Source organism: Syzygium oleosum, unplaced genomic scaffold (assembly GCF_021117445.2).
Source record: "Syzygium oleosum isolate NSW1041296 unplaced genomic scaffold, Sole_v2.1 Sole_v2.13, whole genome shotgun sequence".
Classification (NCBI taxonomy): domain Eukaryota; kingdom Viridiplantae; phylum Streptophyta; class Magnoliopsida; order Myrtales; family Myrtaceae; genus Syzygium; species Syzygium oleosum.
The window spans coordinates 5,913,130-5,937,018 of record NW_026607497.1 but is presented as its reverse complement, the minus strand read 5'-3'; the positions used below and the strand labels follow the sequence as shown (position 1 = coordinate 5,937,018).

At 42.0% G+C, this 23,889-nt stretch overlaps 1 protein-coding gene across 1 annotated transcript; it reads right to left on the bottom strand.

Annotated features, from left to right (window-relative positions):
* Positions 1 to 5,072: 5,072 nt before the first annotated feature.
* On the bottom strand, positions 5,073 to 9,668 carry LOC130139752 (agamous-like MADS-box protein AGL66). Its single transcript, XM_056317402.1, has 11 exons — positions 9,303 to 9,668; positions 7,446 to 7,547; positions 7,223 to 7,241; positions 7,073 to 7,134; positions 6,925 to 6,952; positions 6,774 to 6,835; positions 6,347 to 6,449; positions 6,018 to 6,068; positions 5,831 to 5,934; positions 5,431 to 5,614; positions 5,073 to 5,325 (listed from the first exon to the last, which is right to left on the bottom strand). The coding sequence occupies exons 1-11, from the start codon at positions 9,485 to 9,487 to the stop codon at positions 5,188 to 5,190; spliced, it is 1,038 nt and encodes a 345-aa protein (XP_056173377.1). The 5' UTR covers positions 9,488 to 9,668; the 3' UTR covers positions 5,073 to 5,187.
* Positions 9,669 to 23,889: the final 14,221 nt, after the last annotated feature.

The window sequence follows — 23,889 nt, the reverse complement described above, 5'->3', positions numbered from 1 at the left end:
TCTGACCACGTCAGGCATCATCACCCCGTCGAGCCGGGCATCGTCACCTCGTCAGGGACGGCATCATCCCGCGTAAACGAACACGCCTCAGGACGGAATCCTACACACACTTTCCTTCTACCGCGTCCGCGTAAAACGCATCAGGTCAACGGTCTTCTGACCACGTCAGGCATCGTCACCCCGTCGGGCCGGGCATCGTCACCTTGTCAAGGACGGCATCGTTCCGCGTAAACGAACACACCTCAGGACGGATCCTTTACCACAAATCCTACATTTCCATACCCTCGTTCCACTCAAACCATACTTACACACGGCCAACAATCGCACGGTCAAACATACACACCTCACACACACATTTCACAATTTCACATTCTTGTCACACAAACACGCCACCCAATCACACATTCTTGGCACGAGAATATAATACGCGAATGCACTATCACACCACCACACCTCACAGCCACACACCTACGGCACATTACCGCACCACCTTCAACCCAAGCATAATCCAAATCAGCCCACAATCACAAATCACACAACCACGTACACAATTCAATTCATAGCATAATCCCACCGATCGATTGCACAATTCAACCCCCAATCCAGCCACAACATCACAGCCCTACCCGAGCTTCCTAAATCTCAAATTTTCATCGCCAATTCAGTCCACAACCACCAAACGATCAGCCACTCATTCAGTCCCAAAACAGCCACAAAATTGCCTCATCAAAATAAATAGTAAACGAACTCCAAAAATTCTAAAATTTGGATATATCATAAAACACATCTTGATCAACATTTCTTATGAAGAACACAAAATCCGGTTCAATCTGTAACCATGCCTTTTTGTCCCTCGAAATCAGACCAAAATCAGTTCGGTCTAACAGACTATTTTGTCCTCAAAATACATTTCTTTCAACACCCAAATCACCTTGAAAAGCTTTGAAATTTTTATATGTTATAACCACAAATGTCCCCAACAATTTTTGTGAAGGGAGTATTTTGAAAATAGGCCTGAAAAAATTTATAAAAATTCCAACAAACCAGAAGGTCGGGCGAACAGTAAATCGGGCATTTTTGTTTCGGTCCAAAGATGGACTTCCGAATGGCCTCAAATGATTTCCAAAAATTCCCAAATTAAAGTATGTTATACTTCAAGATGTTGGGAGCAACTTTAATGAAGAAAACTTCCTCAAATTCAGCCCCCAAAATTCTCCACAAAAATAGCAAACCGGACGGGTACAGTAGTCACAAATCCGAAAATCACACAAAATCACACGAATTCAAGCCGTAATCGTTTCGTATCATCACGGCCCTATCCGAACCTCACAAACCTCATATTTTCAGTCTCCAAATCAGTCCACCACAACCAATTTCCAGCCCCTATCTGAACCCAAAACAGCCACTTAATTCACCCTAAACCGAGTCCTAAACGAGCCTAGAAATACCCGAGGTCCTAGGTAGTTTTTGGGGGAGACACTTACCTAAGAAAGGCGAGACGAACGGGCTGGATAAGGGCTGGAGTAGCCGGCCCACCAGCAGCAGCAGCGGCGGCGGCGTGCGGCGGTTCCGGCGAGTCCACGGCCGAGCAAGGGGGAGGACGGGAGAGAGAGAGAGAGAGAGTGAACACGGGAGAGTGAGAGGGAGGGAGTGACCAGCTTGGGGAACAAGAATGGGAGGAGAGAGAGAGAGAGGTTTGACTAAGTTGGACCAACTTTTCCTAAATGCCCAAAATGCCCTCAAATACTTGGCTCACATTAATCCTCATCCAATAATTGAGGGGCATTCTTGTAATTTACTAGGCTGAATTATTAGGCTGAAATATAGCCTTAAATTAATCCCCAAAATAGCCCAAAATTCGGAACCCCAAAATTAGCCTAGGGGCACAATGGTCATTTTTCCGGTCCCGAGTCGAAATTCCATTTTTCGCCCGTACCAACCTCAAATGTGTATGGCCACTCAGAAATGGTGTCGGATTCGTAAAAATAGCCTTCTAAGCCCTCGAAAATCGACTGCGAATCCGGAGGAATAAAATAATAATTTTTCCTTTCCCGGGCCAAAATTCCAATTTTTGACCGTAACCACTCCAAATATGCGTGGCCATCCTAAAATGACATCGGCCTCGAAAAATAATCTCATACGGCCTCAGAATCAACATCGGGGTCCCGAGGGCAAAATCGTAATTTTTTCGGTCCCGAACCGAAATCCATTTTTTTGCAGAAATGGGTGGCCCCAAGGTTGGCCAAGCCAAAAACGTCATCGGCCGCTCAAAATTGTCACTTTCAAAATTCTCGATTCCCGGGCCCGAATTCCAAGAAATGACTAAAATTGAACAATCGCGACTTTAGCTTATCTCTGGCTAACGGGTGGCTCATTGGGATTACGCGCTCTCAACCCGTGACCGACACTAAGTCAAATCACGTTTAAGTTTGCTTGAGCCAAGCCGACCTCGATTGTCATGTAATTGCGAGGGTCTGTCACTAGTTCCCTTCGGACACGATCAATCAATTAGATCGGTCTCTGTTGGCCCAAAACATTCCCTCGTCAATCCTTATGGTCAAAGGTCGAACCCAGATCGAGTTCTTTGGTAGTGCGAACTCAATCCCGTAATAGCCCTACCCCTAAGATTAGCATCCCGTGAATGCGCTGTTTCGGGTGAGATCTCACTATAGTGTATTGGTCAAATTCATTTCTTAAATCCCGAGAAAAGGATCGAAAATTCAGACCGTTACAATTATAGTGTTTTCATTTGCTGTTTCTGTGTTGCTATGCTATTGTTATGCTTGCTCTAAGTTTGCAATTAACATTTTTCCCATTTTGAACTGGACTTTTAAACATCGACCCTTTAGACCATTGCACTTTTTGGCATATTCTGGATGATTAATAAAAGGACAATATCACAAATTTTATATGATTTTTAAACAACCACACTTGATTTGAATGGATGATATAACAGTGTGCGTCATGCATGCCGCGTAATTTAAGCGTTACACACTAGATTTTCTTTGAATTCATTCAATACTCGTGATATCTAGATTTAAATGCCAGATCCTGCAATTAATTTCGTCTAACAAGGTACACAACTTTTTATATGGGAACACTCCGACTACCAACTTCTTTTTTCAAAATTTCTCTTTCGAAACGGACGATGGTGAGATAAGCCTGCGCAATTGAATTGAGCATGGCTCCAAATTAGTTAATAAATGCTCGTGATATCATTTTTCCTCCTCATGTCACGGTCAATTCATTTCAAATCAACTGAGCCCGGCTCTAATACCAATATATACAAAAACAAGCGATCATATTTGTGAGGACTAAAAACTACGGGTTATTCTTTCATAAGGAATTATGAGAGCTAAACGTTATGTGAATTATTGAGTGTACTTGATAAATGGAAAATATTGAAAGTGTTTGAGTAAATCAAAAGAAGTTGTAATCTATATTGTATTTCTTGATCTATAGTAGAATCTCGTGTTGCTCTCTCCCCGTGGAGTATATCGACCAAATCACGTAGATTCGGTATCCGATTTATTTCCTTATTATGTTTATTAATATTGTTGGATTGCCTGTTTCACAACATAAACAACAAAAACAATGTAATTTAATCCTTCAAAAAATAGGCACTATGCATACAATTTTTTAGGTTGTCGCAACTTTCTCGGTGGTGCACCACCAAGAGAAAGCTATGAATTACTAAACCAAAGACTTAGCACGGACTCTCCCAATACCATACCAATCGCAACTTTGGGGTTTCATTTAATCAATTTAACATGCAAATCAATTCAATTAAGAGTCTGACAAAAAAAAATTCAATTAAGAGTCACCACTAATCTATTACGGGTCAATTAGAAACCCAAGAAGTATAGGACAACATTTTACTTCTATGAACCATAGATATTATAAATACGGGGACTTATTTACATTGGATAAAATCGCAAACCCCATCAAACATCAAGCTTGTTGACCTAGAGGAATTACTAATAGGAATAACACAGTAGTATTCCAACTATCAGGCAATGAGGATAATAGAATCATAGCACGTACTTCATCTTCAAAGCCAATCTCAACTGAACTCAATTGACTAACAACCATATTGAATTCATTAATATGCTCAACAATTAACACACATTCACCCATCTTTAAGTTAAACAGATGTCATATCAAATAAACATTGTTGATCGCAAAGGGCTTTTATTACATGTTCGACAGGACATTCAATAATCTTGTAGTGGTCTTCGCTTTCACGATGTTAAATGCAACATTATAAGACAACATCAGCCACTTGTCTATCTAACAATTCCTAATTAGCTTGCTGCAACAAGTGGGGTGTCTCCACAAACATGGGCAAGTGCAAATTCCTCTTATAAAGATAATCATCAATTTGCATCTTCTAGAAACCAAAAACCTTCCAATTTAATTTGTCAATTCTCATTTTTCCTTCTTCTATTACTATCGATGCGCTTCAACTCACCCAACACTAACTCTAATACCAATTGTTGCAGAACAAGCGATCGAACAATAAAATCAACAGAACAAAAAAAATCAGACACTAGTTCTATATGGTTTGGTCGGTGTGATCTACGTCAATAGTGAAAGCAACAAAAGATTCCACTATAGATCAAGTGATATAAAGAAGATTACAACCACACTTGAATCACTCAAATACTCTCAGTATTTCCCAACCTCAATTATTTCAAATAACTCACAATTGGTTAGCTCTCACAATTTTTTACAAAATAATCTCTCAAAATAGAAAAGTGGATATGAGACTTTCCTTTTCTATTTATTTTTCTTTCTTACGCCCACTCCAATTTGTAGTAATCTTCTTTCCTCGATTTCAAACCTCCACAAAAAAAAAAGTCAACTTTCATGGACTTTCCTTTAATCAATGTCGGGTCATGTTTTGTTCAATGAGCTCAAACTCAAAACATCTTTTAACAGACACATTTAGACAGAGCCAAAGTAATGACCAGCTGGTGGGGCACACAAAATTTTTGTGAAGAGCATAGGAACTTCATATTTCACAACAATTCATTATATTCTACAAAGCTTTCACGTGAAAGATTCTGGCCACTAATTACAAGTAATTGCTGGAGTGAGTTTCTCCACACATGTAAGCACTTTTCTAAATACAATTTAACCCAACAAAGGGTAATCAAAATAAAAATAATAATAATAATTAATTACTCATTGCCCATTGATCTGAGGGCCTTTTCTGTCATATTGCGGAGCTTCATTATCTGCTGTTAGGTGGGAGCTGCTCATTGGCATCTCCACCTGCTCACATTGCATCACTTCTGGCAATTCCGGGACCCCCATGCCATGCTGCTTCAACAAGAAGTTTTTATTTAATATGCATTTATAACTTTTTTAATATAATTACAGGTGAAAAATCATGGCAAAAGAAATTAATAAAACAAAAAGTTAAACCTGAGTGTAAAAGGACTGAGGAATCATATTTGGATTGTGGGCAGTTGAAGTGTACTCCTGAGGCCAAGCTGAGATATTTCCTTCACTAGGGTTTGATACATGTGACTCTGCCATGCTTCTTGGGTCAATGCAGCTTGAGCCCGTCGCTTGTACTAACGTTTGATATAGTGAAGATGAGAGATCCCTGCAATTGTAGCTCTTCGTATATTAATGACTTGCATAATAGATGCAAAAACAACATTGGATTATGCCGGGAAGTTACGGGTTCGTCATTAGTCGACAAATAATTATTGCAGCCTTGCATTTCGGAAATTAAACTCCAAGCAAACACAAAATTGCAAGGGTAAACTAAAATTATTCTACACAAGTTAAGCCATTCGATAAAATGCTCACAACTTGCCTGACTTGCATGAGAGAAGCGGATGAGTCGAAGAACTGCGCATTGTTTGGATCGTTTTCCGACAACCACCCGACATCATTGTCGAAGGAGCTCGACATCCCTTGCTACAACTCATTATAAAGGAAATAAATAACATGAAAAACGACTATTTACACGTTTTGATAAGGTCTAAATTTTGCTAAATTACCTGCATACCGGATGGATCGTAAGGAGATAGATGGTTTACCATCAACTGCTCCTGCCAAAAAGAATATTAGCAATTTTAGCTCAGTGGTCTAATTTCCTACCATAATAATCTGTCTAATAATCCAACGAATTTAATTTTAAATATACAATGTACAATTTGTAATAGTTATGACTTGGGGCTGAACAGTGAACATGTAACTATATACAAGCACAATAACTTAAATTTTTCTACATAAATTGTTGTGTTGGTTCATTCTTGCTAATATCATAAATAAATAAATAAAAAGCATATGCATTTCAAGAATACTATGCTAAATTACAAATATTCACCTTTCTCTGCACCACGCGTTGAAGGGTGTCCACAAGAGTATTCTCAATTGACTCCAGATCCTTCAAAGATGTATTTTTTGGAAGCAGAGTCGGCTCATATATTCTGCATTTTTCAGAAGCCAAAAAGATATCCTTCCAGTTACCGAGAATTAGCAATAATAAATAAAAGTAATTTCTGACTATTAGTATAAACTTTTATTAATTTCTTTTCTAGGAATTGAGAGCAGCAAAACATGCATGATTTTTCACTCTATTCAGAATTTCTAATAAATAACAACGCGTATCCCAAAGTGTCCTATTGTCAAATTCATACAGGAGCTAGTGCCCCACCAGTCGTGCGGAGTGATTAGCAAATCGATAATTACATAAGTAACCACACCATTAAATCAAATCTTGGTGCACATATATAGATTTCTATTAGGAGTACCGTATCTGCTCGTCTGCCTCCAGAAGTTGCTGCCTCAATATGCCAATTTGCTGATGGAGCTCCTACAATACTCAGCTCAATTCAGACACCTGAATAATTGTTCATTTGCTACCACAAGAGCTTAATTTATCGCGGAGAAGTTCGTGTTTACCTCGGCATCGGAGTCGACTGCCCCCGGACTTTTGTCGAATCAATCAAAGATACATCGAAGTGCGGAGCAAATAAATTCATTTCGGGATTAGTTCGATCCGTTTTTACGAATATAATAAAATGAAATAGGGAGGGAGGGTCCAACACACTTTGCAATTTGGAGAGCGAGGTCATTCTCATTCTTAAGTTGCTGGAGGGTCCTGAGCAAGTACTGCGAGAGCAAATTAATTTTGAGAGAAAATTGATAACTTAGAGAGAAAATTTCTGAAAAGCAATGTGAGAAGAGTGTCAATTTGCACCTCTTTGTTTTGGATAGCGCTGCAAAACAAAAATTAGAGATGATTATGAGGAATCAAGTTCAGAACCAAGCACTAAGAAATTAATTAGGATAAAAAAAAATTGATAAATTTGAGGGCCTACGGAAATTTGGGGTGGTCAGCGTGCGACGATCCTGGACATCTAGGACTGACAAAAGGCAAAAACAAAAAAAAAATTATAAACAATTAATCTTGAAAGAAAAACCATAAAAAAAGAAGTGGTCGACATTTTTGTAAAGTTTTAATTGCATACGTGTCTCGTTCTTGGTCGGAGAGGTTAATGAAACGGGTGAGCACATCCTCGATCCTGATTAAGAGATTTGTCTAGTCAAATTAAACAATTAGAAGTAGCGGAACTTCAACTGAAGCTCAAAATAAAACTGAGCATGAAATTACGAAATTAGAGGCAACAAAAAGTAGAAATTCGCGCAGAAAATGGGAAATTATTTTTCCTGATTGACATTGAAGTAATAATGATAATATATATTCAAACAATGGACACCACAAAAATAATATGAGTTAAATATTTTTCATCTTACAACAATTTAAATTCACTTTTCAAAACTAAGTTGAGTTTCGTTTCCTCTTCATACATGCATGTGTGCCTTCTTGTTTTTCTCTAGTATCTGAAGAGATATCTCATTACTGCTAACACCAATCCATCCCAGAATAACACTACTATTTGACACATGACAGAACTGTAGAGATCTCTATGCTTCTATCCTACCCATGTCGCCTCTCTCGGTTGCTACTGTCGCTCGTCGCCACCTCCTCCTCCTCACTATTTGCTGATCTCTTCCTCATGAATCAAAGGTCACCGGGCCTCGGGCAACCTCCGATTAACGGACCGTGCAAAATGAGGTCTCAACCTCAAATTAGCAGACGTGAACTCAGTAGAGAGAGAGAGAGAGAGAGAGAGAGAGAGTGGCGATGGCAGATGAGATGTGCAATAGGGTCGCATGGCTCGGACAGAGGTCGGCGGCGATGGTGGAGGAAGTCTCTGAGTGCAATATGCAGTGCAGAGGCTCATGGAAGAGAAGGGCAGTATTGATAGAAGAAGAAACGGAACAAAGGGAGAGAAGGAAAGCAATGATAGTAACAAGGGCGAAAAGAATCAGGACATATACTTGATGGAAACCATTGTCGAAGAAAAATGAAGACAAAAAATGTATCTAAGCTGTATAAAGTAATTTTTAGGCTCATTCTGTGTGTCATATGATTAATATAACCCAACACTGTACAAGATATGTGAGAAAGTCGGTCTTTTTTATCTTTTCCATGTGATATGCGTCATACTATTTCAATGCCAAAGGGGTAGCTCAATTGATTAACATGCTCGTGTTCCATGCTCAAGACTTGGGTTGTAATCATGACAATTATGCATTCTCTTGAAGCCATTACTGAGGATACGGACCTATGCATTTCCAATTATTATTTTGTGTACAGGGGCTATCGCACTCGAGCGGGATTAGTCGGCTACTCGAATAATCTTTGACGCCCCATTGTCAACCAAAACAAAACGAAAAAATTCTGTCTCTTCATGTGTAATTGACTTGAATTAGTAAGATGTGTTTAAATTTATTTTACCTCCTGACATATCCGTAAGCATTGCTCAAACAATCATTAGGTATGTTCAAAACTTTAAATATTGGTCAACCTATGGAGATGATTGGAAACGACCTATGATCAATATTCATATCGTTGAAAGTACAAACAAAAAGCTCAAAAACTTCTACATTCCCCTAATAATTTCTCTGTTGTTTATCAGAAAATGAGACAAGTACAGAATTGTCTCTTGAACTTGTCTAAAGTAATCAACAGGATTGCGGGTTCTGGAAGAAGTTCCGCTTCCTAGTTTTTTTATTTCACCCCAACAACGAAGCAATGACGGCATTTTGGCTTCTTCTCACCATGCAAATGACAAACAACATGACAAAGCATGCCAGATATCGGTCTCTCTATTACCATGTAAATGACAAAGATGACCAGCAAAAGATGCCACGATTAAATTTCGAAACCTGAAGCTCGGAGATAATTACATATCAAACACGACCAACGTTACCTTCTTTTTCCCGAAAAGTGGCTCACGCGGTCGGAGGGAGAGAACATGATGAGAGCGATGTCGATGTCGCAGAGGACGGAGAGCTCGTACGCCTTCTTGATGAGCCCATTCCTGCGCTTCGAGAACGTCACTTGGCGGTTCGTGATGTTCTCTATCCTCCTTATCTCTAGCTTAACACGACCCATCTTTTATTCGTCGCCGATGCAGTCGATCATCCTCCTAAGGAGAGGCAAAATGTTCCATTGAAGAGCTTCAAATCCTCCTCCTATTTTCAAGCTCCACAGAAATGCATCTTTCCCGGTGGATGTAATGCCAGGACAAGGAGGCCTTGAATGGAGGATTTGTTGAGAGAGAGAGAGAGAGGGAGAGAGAGAGAGATGGTTATGAGTTAATGGGAGAAGAGAGATGGAAGGGAGAGAATGGGGGATTTATAAGAGGAAGAGAGCCGGGTCATGGGGTGACAGATTTTGATTCTGTTGATTTGGGTTCCTCTGCATCTTTTGGACAAGGAAATTTTGGTTGTACTAGGCCCCCTTTTTTTCCTCTTTTTTCTTTATATTGTGAACAAAAATAATTTGTCTTTGCTTCGTCTTGTCTTGATAAGTAAAAAAAAAACTTACTTTTGGCTTTCCGCTTTCATTAAGGAAATATGTTTGAATTTCCCAAGAAATTATGCTAAAGAATACACAATTTATAAATGACTATAAATTTATTGGCTAATTATACCTGCCAGAAAAGACTTCGAATATCGAAAATATTTATATATTTTCAAAGGTTTGAGATTTGAAATCTCAATTACTAAGAGGGAAAAGAATATTGAAAGTTTGAGATTATAAAAGTGAATGTCATTCTGACACAATAAACAGTAAAAACCCCATCCATACAACTATCTTTTACAAAATAATTTTTGCCTAATGTGACGAGAATATGATTTTTTTTCACAAAATAGGTCCCATGGTCTTTTGAGATTTTCAAACCATGACTGATAGACTACCAAAGTGGTGGCCCTGGTGACATCAGATTGGACCTGCATGTGGAACATTACAATAATGTTTAGAGAGTCGCCAGTGGTAATCGCTCATTTTCACTCTTTTCCATCATAAAAAGATTGGAAAAAGAAACTACATATCGTAGTACATAATGTAGTTTAATTGAGTTCCTCACTTGCCCAAAATCAAATCTTATTGATTTATAATCTACCTGAGGATTTTAACTTGGTCAACTGATTTGGAATCTCAATTACAAGTCTTAATAGATTGACAAAGACTTATGATTCAACGCACCAATCATTCAAATCCAATTTGTCTTCTTTTGGTCATCACTCACGATTGAATCCGATTAGGACTCGGTCACAATTGTGCAGAAGTCGAGAGATTTCTAACTCGAAAATGTCACATATTTAAATTTCACCAAGTGCTTGTAAGATGCCTCTTATTTAGGACCACTCATGCAGGCAAAGACCTGGACTTAGAGTGCGTTCCGCAAATACAAGTACCATTTGACAAATTTTGTGAAGAGTTTTATGGAGATGCAATTGCATTTCCAAAAGCCTCTAAAGGCATTTTACCTAAACCACGTCCATAGGTGCTTTGGGTTTTGAGCATTTCTAGAATATTAATACATTTTTTTTCTACCAACTTTGTCTCGTTAAACTTTCATAATTCTAGAAATGTCCTCACTTCGCACGACGTCGCCGGCGAGGCCAAAACTGGCATCGGCAACTAAGTGGCCTGAGGTCACACTAGATCTAGCTCGTTGGCCACAGAGCCCTTAGTACAAAGTGTGATATTTCGTAACACCATTTAAACCAAAGTTGCTTCTCAATACACTTTTAAATTATAATTTATTAAACACTACCTACATTTCGAAAAATTCCTTCAACCTAAAGGCGTTTGCATTGTCCCAAAAACTTTACCCAAAAGCCAAATCAAACGCACCATTAACCGGTTATGAGAACGGTAGTTGTGCCCTTTGCGCCTGTGTTTCGGATTATAAAAAAAATAAAAGTAATATTTCGGAACTATACAAAAATATCCGCGGGCTCACTTAAAGCTAGAAGGAAAAAAAAAATCTATTAGCATCCGGACAAAAACCTTGAAAAAATCTAAAAGATTATATTGCGGCTAGCTTAGGCGACGTTGGTACAATTTAATACATAGTCCCCGAATAATGCGAATGATTTGTTATGTTTTGTTATGGTTGCACGTGGGATGTCGCATGTGTCCATCTCAGCCCCGGTCTGCAGCGCGATGTTCTCTTTTAAAAATTTGTCGTTTCATCGGCCAAAACCAATAAAGAAAAAACGTATTGAAAATCAAAATTGATGAATATATATGTGAAATTCATGAAATTACGCTAAAATCGCACCTTTTATCATCGATTTTTTTTAGGGCTAATACCACGAAAAACGCCAAATCGGTAAACTTGCGATAAATTTACCCCAAACTAATTTTTTAACCGCGAAAAAATCAAATCGGTACACTCGTGACAAATTTACTCTTCGTTAAATTAGATTAATACCACGAAAAATCGCAAACTGGTAAACTTGTGACAAATAGAGAGGCAAAACCCTAAAATGGTACATTTATCAATTGTCACGTGTCATCTAACTCAGCAATTAAAATTTAAAGGAAACTAACGGAGAATAAATTTGTCACGGGTGAACAAATTTGGAATTTTTAATGGTCAAAAAATTAGTTTAACAAACCCAGATTCAGGCCATGCCACAATGCCCATAAATCCGCTTGAACATAATGAAATATACCCACAAACGCAGTAAATCTTCCGCATTTAGATCATTCTTATCAGGTTAAGCTTAAGTGTTGTCGCAACCGAACTCCTGAGCCCTTTTTTTAAACAACATGCAAAAAAGGGGGGCTCGCCTGGTACGTGCTAAGTCTAGGTTCGGGACTTAACTCGGGCCCTCTCAAGCCTATACCATATCGCGACTTAGGGTTTAAGTATTTAACATGCAAGTGATTTATACCAAGGAGTCGCCACTAATCGATTTGTGGTGGGTCGATTAGAAACCCAAATAGGGTGATGGGAGAATCACCCTATTCCTACGGACCAGAGATTAAATGAGTTAGGGGACTTGGTTACACTAGTTGGATAACTAATGCCCTTTCGGTACCATTTTACCCTGTTCATTTCTGAAAACATTTGTCAGGCAATTTGGATTGATTTTAGGACCTTTCTCCTAACATGTGAGGTGATCAAGCGAGTGCATAATCAGAAACGATTAGCAGTCAGGAACACAACAATTCATGCAGCCTAAGGTTCTAACCTTAACTAAGTCAGATGACATTCAAAACACAACTCATGCGATTGTATTAAAAACATGCATAATAATACGGCGATAATAAAAATAACATGCAAAATATTAACGCGCAATCTCAGGCTTGTCCAATTTAAATAAGACAATAATATGCATAATAATACAGCAATAAATTAAAAACTTAGATATAACATAATTTTTTTAAAAAAAATTTAAATTTAAATTTTTTTTTTCGAAAAAAAAGAAAAAAATAATAATACAAAAAAAAGTTAATTTATTTTTTTTAAATAAAATAAAATAATAATATAATATTAACCGGGTCGGGTCGGATCCGACCCGGGTCAACGGATCCGACCCGGGCGTTGACCCGGGTCGGATCGGTCAATCCGGGTCGGTCGGAACCGACCCGGGTCAACGGATCCGACCCGGGCGTTGACCCGGGCGGATCGGTCAATCCGGGTCGGTCGGAACAGACCCGGGTCAACAGATCCGACCTGGGCGTTGACCCGGGTCGGAACTGTGAATCCGGGTTGGTCGGAACCGACCCGATTCAACGGATCCGACCCGGGCGTTGACCCGGGTCGGATCTGTTGATTCGGGTCGAATCCGACCCGAACAAACAGACCCGCGGGGAGGGGGGCGCCGGCGAGGCCAAAATTGGCCGTCCGCCGGCTGACCCAGGCCAGCGCCGCCCCCAAGTCGCCCGACTAGGACCGCCTGTGGGCTGTGCCACTCACCTGAGCCGCCGTCGAACCACCGTTCGCCGGCCGGCGATGAAACAAAAACCGGCGTGGTTGAGGCATTTCGTCGAACGCCTGGCGGGCGCGTGGAAAAACGGGGGATTCCGACCTCCTCCGGCGATCCGGTCGACTCCGGCGGCTTGGGTTCACCTCCGACGGCGACTAGGGATCGGGACCGACGACGGTATGGGCCGGGATTCGCGCGAAACGGCCGGCGCGAGTCTCGGCCAAACCGAGCCAAAAATCAGGGGAAAACAGGGGAGCTTCGCGGCCGAGGGGGGCTCACCGGTCGACAGCGCGTCTGGGCGGCTTCCGGCTAGTCTGGCGGCGTCGACGACCGTTGCTGGTTCTTCTTTAGCTCCGGCTGGTTCTTGGCTCCCTCTCTCTCCCTCTATTCTCTCTTTTGTCTCTCTCAGTCTCTCTCTATGTTTCGCCGACCGGGGGCTCTCTCTCTCTCACTGTGTCACCGCCGTCGGCTCGGCGGCGGGGATGGATGGCTGAGACGCGATGCGAGCACGGCAGTCGCCGGAAGAGCTCTCGGTCTCTCTGTCTTGCTCAGTCTCTCTCTTTCTCTCTGTCTTTTTCTCAAAAATGGCCGACCCCCTCTCTCTCTCTCTTTCTGTCTTTCATAGCCGACGACGACGAGTCTGGGCCCGGCCGCGTCGGCGTGACGATGGCCTGCACTGGCCTACGCCACCCCACGACTTTCGTGGCTATGGCGAGCCGGTGCGGAGCGAGGGGTCAAATGTGCCGAGACGGAGAGGAGAAGGAGAGAGAGAGAGAAAAGAGAGACCGGGAAACAGGGGAGAAGGGATCGGCCTTAATGGCCGGTCCCCGTGGCGTCTTGCCCGGTCTCCGCTCGGCCGGATGGGGACCTGGCGGCCGCGCGCCACCAGCCAGCTGCGCCTCGCTAGCCGCGCGGAAAACAGGGGAAGGAGAGCGACCGCTTGGCGAGGGGGAAGAAGAAAGGAAGGGGCTGGGCCGGGCCAGGCCCAGTCCGCGCAGGGAGGAGGAGAAAAAAGAAAAAGAGGGCTGGGCCGGCCTTGGCCCGATGCGATCCGATATTTTTTTTTTTTAAATAATTTTTTTTATTTAATTTTTTGAAAATTAATTAAGAAAATATGCTCTAATAGACCCTATTAATGAAAATATGCCTAATGTCTATATGCAATGCATTTAAATAGAAATTTTTTTGTTTTAGGAATTAAAGAAAATTAATTCCTAAATTTTGTGCAATTAATTTTGGGCAAATTAAAAATAGGTGTCAACAAGTGTCTTATTTAGTTGAACTATTATCAACTAGTACAATCTATAATCTAACAAATTAATTTATCAGCGATGGTATGACTGTAGTGCCAAGTTCATAACCAATTCCAAATACAAACTTAATGCCCCAAATGAAATGACGATATATTTTACAAATTTGATGATGTGATCTATCATATTTTGAGCTGCGTATTCGAAAGATTATATGAAATATGATTAATTTGGTTCAACAGACCTCGTCTATATAAATACTTGCTCGGAGATAAGGTCCGGGTAGGCCATTTCCATCGGTGACTGCATCCCTGTCGTGACCGACCTCCCGCTCTTTTTTATCGACATGTGCAAAAAAAGGAGGTTTCGCCTGGTACGTGCTAAGTCTAGGTTCGGGACTTAACTCGGGCTCTCCCAATCCCATACCATATTACGACTTAGGGTTTAAGTATTTAACATGCAAGTGGTTTATACCAAAGAGTCGCCACTAATCGATTTGGGGTGGGTCGATTAGAAACCCAAATAAGGTGATGGGAGAATCACCTTATTCCTGCGAACCGGAGATTAACTGAGTTCGGGGACTTGGTTACACTAGTTGGATAACTAATGCCCTTTCGGTACTATTTTACCCTGTTCATTTCTGAAAATATTTGTCAGGCAATTTGGATTGATTTTAGGACCTTTCTCCTAACATGTGAGGTGATCAAACGAGTGCATAATCATAAACGATCAGCAGTCAAGATAGATATGCAGCCTTAGGTTCTAGTCCTAACTAAGTCAGATGACATTCAAAACACAACAACTCATGCAATTGTATTTTAATTAAAAACATGCATAATAATAACAAGACGGTAATAAAAATAACATGCAGAAAACTACCGCGTAACCTCATAGGCTTGTTTAATTTAAACATGGTAATTTATACAATTATAATAACATTGCATAATAATACAACAATAAAACAAAACACTTAGGTACATCACATAATTTTAAAAAATTAAAATAATTACATTTTTTTTAAAAAATTTTAAAAAGTAAATACGGAAGAAGAAAAAAAAATTTAAAATTTTTTTTAAATTTTTTTAACTTTTTTTAAAAAATATATATATATAATATAATAATATAATATAATATTAAAACCGGGTCGGGTCGTGGATCCGGACCGGGTCGGAACCGACCCGGGTCTACGGATCCGACCCAGGGCGTTGACCCTGGTCGGATCAGTTGACCCGGGTCGGTCGAAACCGACCCGGGTCAACGAATCCGACCCAGGGCGTTGACCCGGGTCGGGTCAGTTGATTCTGGTCGGAACCGACCCGGGTCAACAGATCCGACCCAGGGCATTGACCCGGGTCGGGTCGGTTGATCCGGGTCGGGTCAACCCCACTTGCACAAACACCCGGGGACGCCGGCGGAGCCAAAATTGGCCTTCCGCCGGCCGACCCAGACCGGCGCCGGCCCGAAATCCGGCCTCTAGGACCGTCCCCGAGCTTCCTCCGCCATCCACTTACCGTCCGACGCCCCTCTCGCCGGCCGGCGGCCAAAAAACAAACCAGGCTCCTTGAGACATTTCGTCGAGCAGGTGGGGGGCACAACAAAAAACGAGGGACTTCGACCTCTTCCGGCGACCCGGTCGGCTCCGGCGACTGTGGTTCGCCTTCAATAGCAAGTGGGGGCCGGGACCGACGTCGGTATGGGCCGGGATTCGCGCAAGACAGCCGGCGCGAGTCCCGGCCAAACCGTGCCAAAAAACAGGGGTGAACAGGGGATGTCGCGGCCGGGAAGGCTCACCGGTTTGCGCTGACTTCCAGGGGGCTTCCGGCTGGTTTGGGGCTCGACGGCGATGCTGCTGGCTTCCTTCTCGCGGCCGAGGAACCCTCGGTTTGCTCTCACTCTCTCTCTATTCTCTCTTTTCTCTCTCTGTTCTGTTTCTCTCTCTCAAACGGCCGACCGGCCTCTCTTTCTCTCTTTGGCTATATATAGCCGGCGACGACGCGTCGCTCTGCTCCATTGCGTCTGCTGACGATGGCCTGCACCGGCCTACGCTGGCCCGTGACTTTCGTGGCCACTTAGGCCGGTGCAGAGCATGGGGGGCTGATTCTGAGATGGCAGAGAGGAACAGGGAGAAGAGAGGACGGAGGGGATAAGGGAGGCCGGGAAAACGGGGAGGACGGGACTGGCAATTAATGACAGTCTCGTCGGCGTGCTCCCCCGGCCCTGCTCTAGCCGGATAGGGACGGCGCGGGGCTGCGCCGCCGTGCATCGCCCTGCGGCCAGAACAGGGGCAAACAGGAGAGGCGAAAGGGACCGACGACGGGGGAGAAGGAAGGAGAATGGAGCTGGGCCGGGCTGGGCCCAGCCGCGCGGAGATGGGGAAGAAAAAAAAGAAAAGGGCCTGGGCCCGCGGAGGGGAAGAAAGAAAAGGAAAAGGGCCCGGGCCCGGGGGGGAAGGAAGAGGAAAAAGAAAAGGGCCGGGCCCGTACGGGAAAAAGAAAGAAAAAAAGAAAAGGGCTGGGTCGACCCGGCCCAACTCGATTTTTTTCGAATTTGTTTTTTAAACTCTAATAGATCATATTAATACAAAATGTGCCTAATTTCTATATGTAATGCATTTAAATAGAAATATTTTTTTGTTTTAGGAATGAAAGAAAATTAACTCCTAAATTTTGTGCAATTAATTTTGGGCAAATTAAAATAGGTGTCAACAGCTGTCCCTCTTTGAAGGTGAGCTCGCAGAGGTTGAGCTCGTAGAGATTACATTCAAAGATAAACTGACACCTAAATTTGGCTCATGCATGCTCAATAAATGTTATTTTTGGCGAGACCGTGAGTCTCATTTTTTATGCGATAAGATGATGTGTGCTAAAGCAAATAAAAACATACCTGGAGCTACTTACCTTGCCGAAGGGTAGAGTAATTCCAAATAGTTGATATTGTGTGTCGAGGACCTGAACCTGTCTTCGGTCGCCTTGATGGGGGAAATGGTTTGTCTAGGACCCGAACCTTTCTTCGGTCGCCTTGACCGGGGAAATCGTTTGCCTAGGACCCGAACCTATCTTCGGTCGCCTTGACTAGATTTCATTTGTCTAGGACCCGAACCTTTCTTCGGTCGCCTTGAGTGGGGAAATCACTTGCCTAGGACCCGAACCTATCTTCGGTCGCCTTGACTGGATTTCGTTTGTCCAGGACCCGAACCTTTCTTCGGTCGCCTTGAGTAGGGAAATCACTTGCCTAGGACCCGAACCTATCTTCGGTCGCCTTGACTGGATTTCGTTTGTCCAGGACCCGAACCTTTCTTCGGTTGCCTTGACTGGGAAAATCGCTTGCCTAGGACCCGAACCTATCCTCGGTCGCCTTGACTGGATTTCATTTGTCTCGGACCCGAATCTACCTTCGGTTGGCTCGACTGGATTTTGCTTTACCAAAGTACCTGCATCATAAGGGGTACCTGAAAATACTTGATGTGAACATAGGGGGTTAATCCTATGCTCAGGAGGGTGAACAAAGAGATCAATCCAATGTTCAAAGGGTACCATAACAATCGTAGGTACCTGGTGAACAGAGGGGTCAATCCAATGTTCAGTTGGTGAACAAATGGGTCAATCCAATGTTCAAAGGGTACCATAACAATCGTAGGTACCTGGATTTTTGGAACCGGGCATGGTAAAAATGTACTTACCTGGGCACGTTCCTGCCTCTTAAGGGCATGTCTCCTGTCAGACAAGTTTTTTTGTGCAAAGACATACATATTTATCGGAGAAATAGACAACTGAGGCTATTCTAGAATATCATATGAAATATCTTGACCAGCTAGTCAAGATGCTTTTCTTTTTTCAAAGGAACACCCTGTTTACTTTCTGGGTAGTTTGAAAAGAATTTTGATGAAATACCTGGGATTTCTTACCCGGAGGTTTGATGCATCATCTGCTGAATACCCATCATTTTTCGGGACATCTCTCTTGGGATGATAATGAGGACTTCTCCGGCGCCCGGATTTTCATGTCCTATCACTGGGGATTAAAACTCTGAGCTGTCAAAGATGATTAGCGCAAACATGTATGCATTCATCAAGGATAGACAAGCTAGGCTACTCCAGAATGTGTATTTGAAAGTTCATGCATGATGATTTTGCCATGTTTGCATTACCAAACATCCACCGAGGGTAATTATCAATTGAGACAATTTTCGCTCGCAAGGTCGACTTCTCGAGATGCTGAACGAGGGATGTTCAGTCAGAAAGGACTTTCCACTCACTCTCATTGAAAAGGGTTGTTTGTCCCGTCCATTAAGGCGGGAACATCGAAAACACTCAATCTGACCGCTATCACATCAACAAGGGTCTGAGTTTTCTCGCAAGCGATACGACACTGCCAATCTGAGAAGTCTTCTTTAGGGTCGTAATGTAGGCTTGGTCAATGGCTTAACAAAGGAGACTGTCCGAGTCGAGGCCATGAAAGAAAATATTCTGCAATCATTTCCAGGTTTACAAGTCAAGAACCCTGCAAAACGAGATAGAAATAGTCTTGCTCGCACTTCCTCGAGCGTTGTTTATAAACATTTGAAATCTCACGTTAATTCAAGTGCCCTAGTCAGAAGAGACTTCATGAGGGACGTAACGTAGGCTCGGTTTACAGGTTGAGGAACGAAATAATCGTTGGGCTCAAAAAATGTGTGTGAGGGTGAGAATTGGTGATCATCTTGGCATTGTCACCATTCTTCTTCTCCACCATCAGGATCCTTCTGGAAAATTCTCTGGGTAATCCCGTGCTTTGGCTTCTTGGATAGCTTTTTTTTTTTTTTGAGAAGCTTCTGTGTCAAGCATTTTCCTGGATACCATTCGATCTCTGTCCCAATTGCTTTCTCAAGAATAGGTTCGTCTTCATCTGTCATGTGGCAGATCTTTGTCGAGACAGAGTTCTTAAAGTAGGAATTTGTATCAAAGAAGAACTCAAGTTTAAACCCTTTGGGGTCGTCTATTCTACACCACTTAATATCTTTGAGATATTTGAGAGTGCCTTCATCACGCTCAGAGATCTCCTCAGCTAAAACTTCATTGTTTTTCATAGCAGTTACCCAGAAATTAGGGACTCCTTTCTCTTCATCTTTTTTATCGTTTTTCTTCTTATTCATGGGCATCGGCCTTGCTTTTACCAGGCACACTGCTTTTTCATGCCCCTAGTTTTTAGCATTTTTTTTGGTGTTCTTTTGGTGTTGTCAGGACTAGCCTGAACAAGTTTGAACAGAACAATATTATTTGGCTCTTGGAGTCTTCATCTTCATTCGGTACTTTGGACCATGATGCTCAAACTGTGGTGACTTTTGCCTTGCCCCGGTGTGGAGGATGATTACCAACTGGGTTCGTACGAAATGAGATTACCGGCTCAATTGGGCTAGCAAGGGATATAAGTGTATGGGATAGAAGAAGAACTGCTCTTCGTCATCCTAGGGCACTTAAATTATCGCTAGAGTTCATCTGTAATAAAAACACTCAAAGATTAATTGCAAGTGAGAGCAAGAAAATTTCTATTCATCTTTTTCACCTTGTGCGAGCTGTTGCGGCTGATAATCATAGAAAATTTTAGATATTATAAACTCCTCATCCTTCTTGTCTTGCTCAGTTTCTAGGTGAAAACATCACTGTTATCAATGACATGTTGGCATTTTGGACAGGCTTTAGTTTGCTGTTCCTCTCTTGATAAAGCCCTCTTAACCTCGATTGTCTTGCCGTCGATAGTGTGCTTGTCTTGGGGGACCCTATCGAGGACCACCAAACCCGTGAAGACGACGAGGCCGAAACCACAGGGGCGGTGATCGAAAGGGAGGGACGCTCTTCTTGCTCCCTCTGAATTTGAATCCTCTTTGTGATGCCAATTTACCTCAAGCTGCCCCAATGTGGGGTGATTCTTGACAGGATTGATTTAAAAGGAACCTCCGAGTGTATGGGCTCAAAAATGGTCAAACAAAGGATCAATGGTAGTATATGGGGCAGAGAAATGAACTGCCTCTCGTCATTTTGGCTACTGTACCTTATGCGAGAAATCCCTTTACCTTGTAGAAATGAAATCTTTTGGCTCATCTTGCAAGGGTTTGGTACTTGAGAATGTGTATAGACTAAGGATTGCCTCTCATCATCCTGACACACCTCGTTCAATACATCGGAGCAGTTCGACACCTTTCGTCGAATTGTCAAAATTTTCACAAGGAATTGGTGAATTAAACAGGTAAAATTACCATGCGAAATTCTTTCCAAAAGACATGCGATGCACTTGGGGGAGGTTAAGCATTCATTTGCTTTAACATGTTTCTTCTTTCTTTATCTCTTTCTACTCTTATGAGAAGAATTTTAGGGAAAAAAATACTTACCTATGTTGCAATAGTAAGACAACTTGCAAGGTAATAAGGAAGACCGTGTTAATGAACGACACTTTGAGGGACAGGAATTGGGAACGATACAATATTACCCTTCGTGACTCCCTTCATTTGAGATTAGATTGACAGCTCCTTAAGTTTTCTGGGATGTCTATAATCCCCTTCTGACAAAAACAGGAGCTTATGTTAGAAATGAGAGGATTGAGGGTAAATTAAGAACGATACAAATTACCCTTCTTCTATTTTGCCTTCAAAGCTAGTAGAGTCTTTTCTCCTCTTTACTTTGTTCAGCCTTCTCTGTCTCAGTCTGCTCTTCCATACTCTTGGTCTCGAAGCTTGTCGCGACCTAAAATTTCTCAGGCTAATGGATTATTAAGACTAAGCCTAACTCGGGCCCTCCCAAGCCCTACCAATTCGCAACTTAGAGTTTAAGTTTTTTACCATGCAAAAGTTTTCATTCTTAGAGTCGCCACTAATCTATTTGTGGTAGGTCGATTAGAAACCTAAATAAAATATAGGGAGATATGTTTTATTCCTACGAACCAAAGATTCTAAGGTCGGGGACTTGATTACGCTAGATCTAGTCTAACGCCCTTTCGGTACCTTTTCTTTTCAAAAAATGTTTATGCATGCAGTCTGGATCCATTTTATTGCCTAATCACTAACATGTGAGATGTTCATGCGGGTGCGCAAACCACCAATTTAACACCCAAGAAAGCAGTAAATAAATAGCAGGATAACATACCTTAAAGCCACGCAAGCATCTGCATTGTTAGTAGAAAATCACACAGACAATCCTAATATGATTTCTAATTAACAAAGCAAGGTACTCAAGGTGTTCATTAGGGTTTGCGCTTTATTAAAATGCAAACTAACCTATATGCAATGACGTGTAAAAAAAGACATGTGATTAATGCAACCTAGCATGCGAACTATATGACATGCGATGACGTGACCTAATTCTAATGACGGAAAACGATGTGTTTTTTTCCAATGAATTTCGGAATTAAAAAAAATGTCTAACTTAACATGCAATCTATTCTAAAAAAATATAATTTAATCTATCCTAAAGTGACTTCTTTTTGGTATTTTTATGAAAATTCGAAATCAAGAATTACCCTAAAATGAACCGTCGAGATTAGGATAATATCTAAATTAAACTAGGAAATAAATTACTCTAATTCCTAATTTAAATTAAAAAGTCATCCTATCGACTTATTCAAAGAAAGTTATTCTAAACCTATCCTAAACATGCATCATTATCTTCTAATAAGATCAATTCAAATCCTAACTAATCTTTTTTTGGAATTTTCTTTTTAAAGGAAATAAATCAAACAGGCAGATAACCACCACGATCAAAACCAATCCACGCGATCCGCAAGATTTGTTTTATTATCTTTGAATTAGGGAAACGATATAAACCGGCGATCATATCCATGTGGTTATGGATATTGATGGAAGGCTATTCGTTTGAATTTGGGAACAAAATAAAATCTACTATCGTATCCAAATAGTTATGGACAGGATAAAGATTTTCCGTGCCACCGAGTATCATATCTCATGGTTGAGATCGGATAGTCGTCCCGACACGTTGTTAAGTTAGGAATTTCCTAACTTAGTGTATTTTTTGGAATCTTGCGAATATGCCATGCATCATTCAAATATATCTACTAACCAACCAAAGACAACAAAATCACTCGAATTAGGAATTTAAATATTTGAAACAATATCGGATAAAGTTTCTTACCTAATTTCCGGATAACTTCCAAATTCGAGCTTGATGCCGGATCGGGTTTGCAGATTTCTTTCCAAATTTGAATCGCCGGGATTGCGGATCGGGACGGTGGCGAGTGGACCAGCGGCGGACGGATCGACGACGGGCAGCGACTCCCCGCGGGACGGCGGCTTGCAGTAGTGTGGACTTCTCCGGCTTCACGAAGGAATGGCAGCAAGAAGTTTTACGGCCACCGATGAGGGAAGGCTATGGCTCGAAACCAAGCTCGTCGGAATCACCGGAAAAATTGTTAGACACCTGCAAAGGAGCATTCGAACAAGGCAAAGGGGTGCCTCCGTGGCGGTGAAGAACGAGGCAGTGGACGCTGAGTATACGTTGTAAGGATTCAGAAGTATTGATAATGTAACGAGTAACAACCCGTTGATCCTCGATTGAACCGCAAAGTCACGATCTTCTTTTGTCTTCAATTCCACGTGGTCTCTTCATGGGGACTTACAGTCAACTTTCCATGTTTCACCAGCCAAGAAGGGACAAATTCCACCACTTCTTCCATGCTTTTCTTTGGCTTCTTCTTATGCACACCGTGAAAACTCAGTAACAAGACTTGAAGGTCAACTTGAGAGCGTAGACTACAACTAGGTGGGCTGGAGAGGAGACTGCATGGACGTTACTGGAGTTCGCTGAAAATTCGTCCGGTGAACTCCTTTGCCAGAAGGGAGTGCGACTCGGTTGGGCACGACAGAGCAAGCTGGAGAGTTGATCGATTTAGGCGCTCGCCAGAGGTTCACGGCCACAGGTATGGCCATGAGCAGAAGGTGCGACGACGGGCGGCAGGCGGAGTGGTAGCTCGGGTTGCTGGGAGTAGCACAGGCTGTGACTTGGATACGACGCGGGAATGTCGGCGCGGCGGTGCGGTGGTGGGACAGGACGGACGTGATTGAACCGACCTGCAATCACCTCTCCCTCTCTCTCTCTCACTCTCACTTTTTGCTCTCACTCACACTTGTGTTCTCTAAAAATTCTGATCTGAAAATTATGAGAGTCCCCCTTCATTGAAGGGTATAATCACATATTTATATTGCAATCCTAGGTTAATTGACCGGACTTCCTAGTCCTAATGGGCTTAGGCTTAGGCTTTTATCCTTTAATTTTATTTTAATTCCAAGTTGGTTGAATTAATTCGGGCTTTTATTCAATTAAACTTGATGG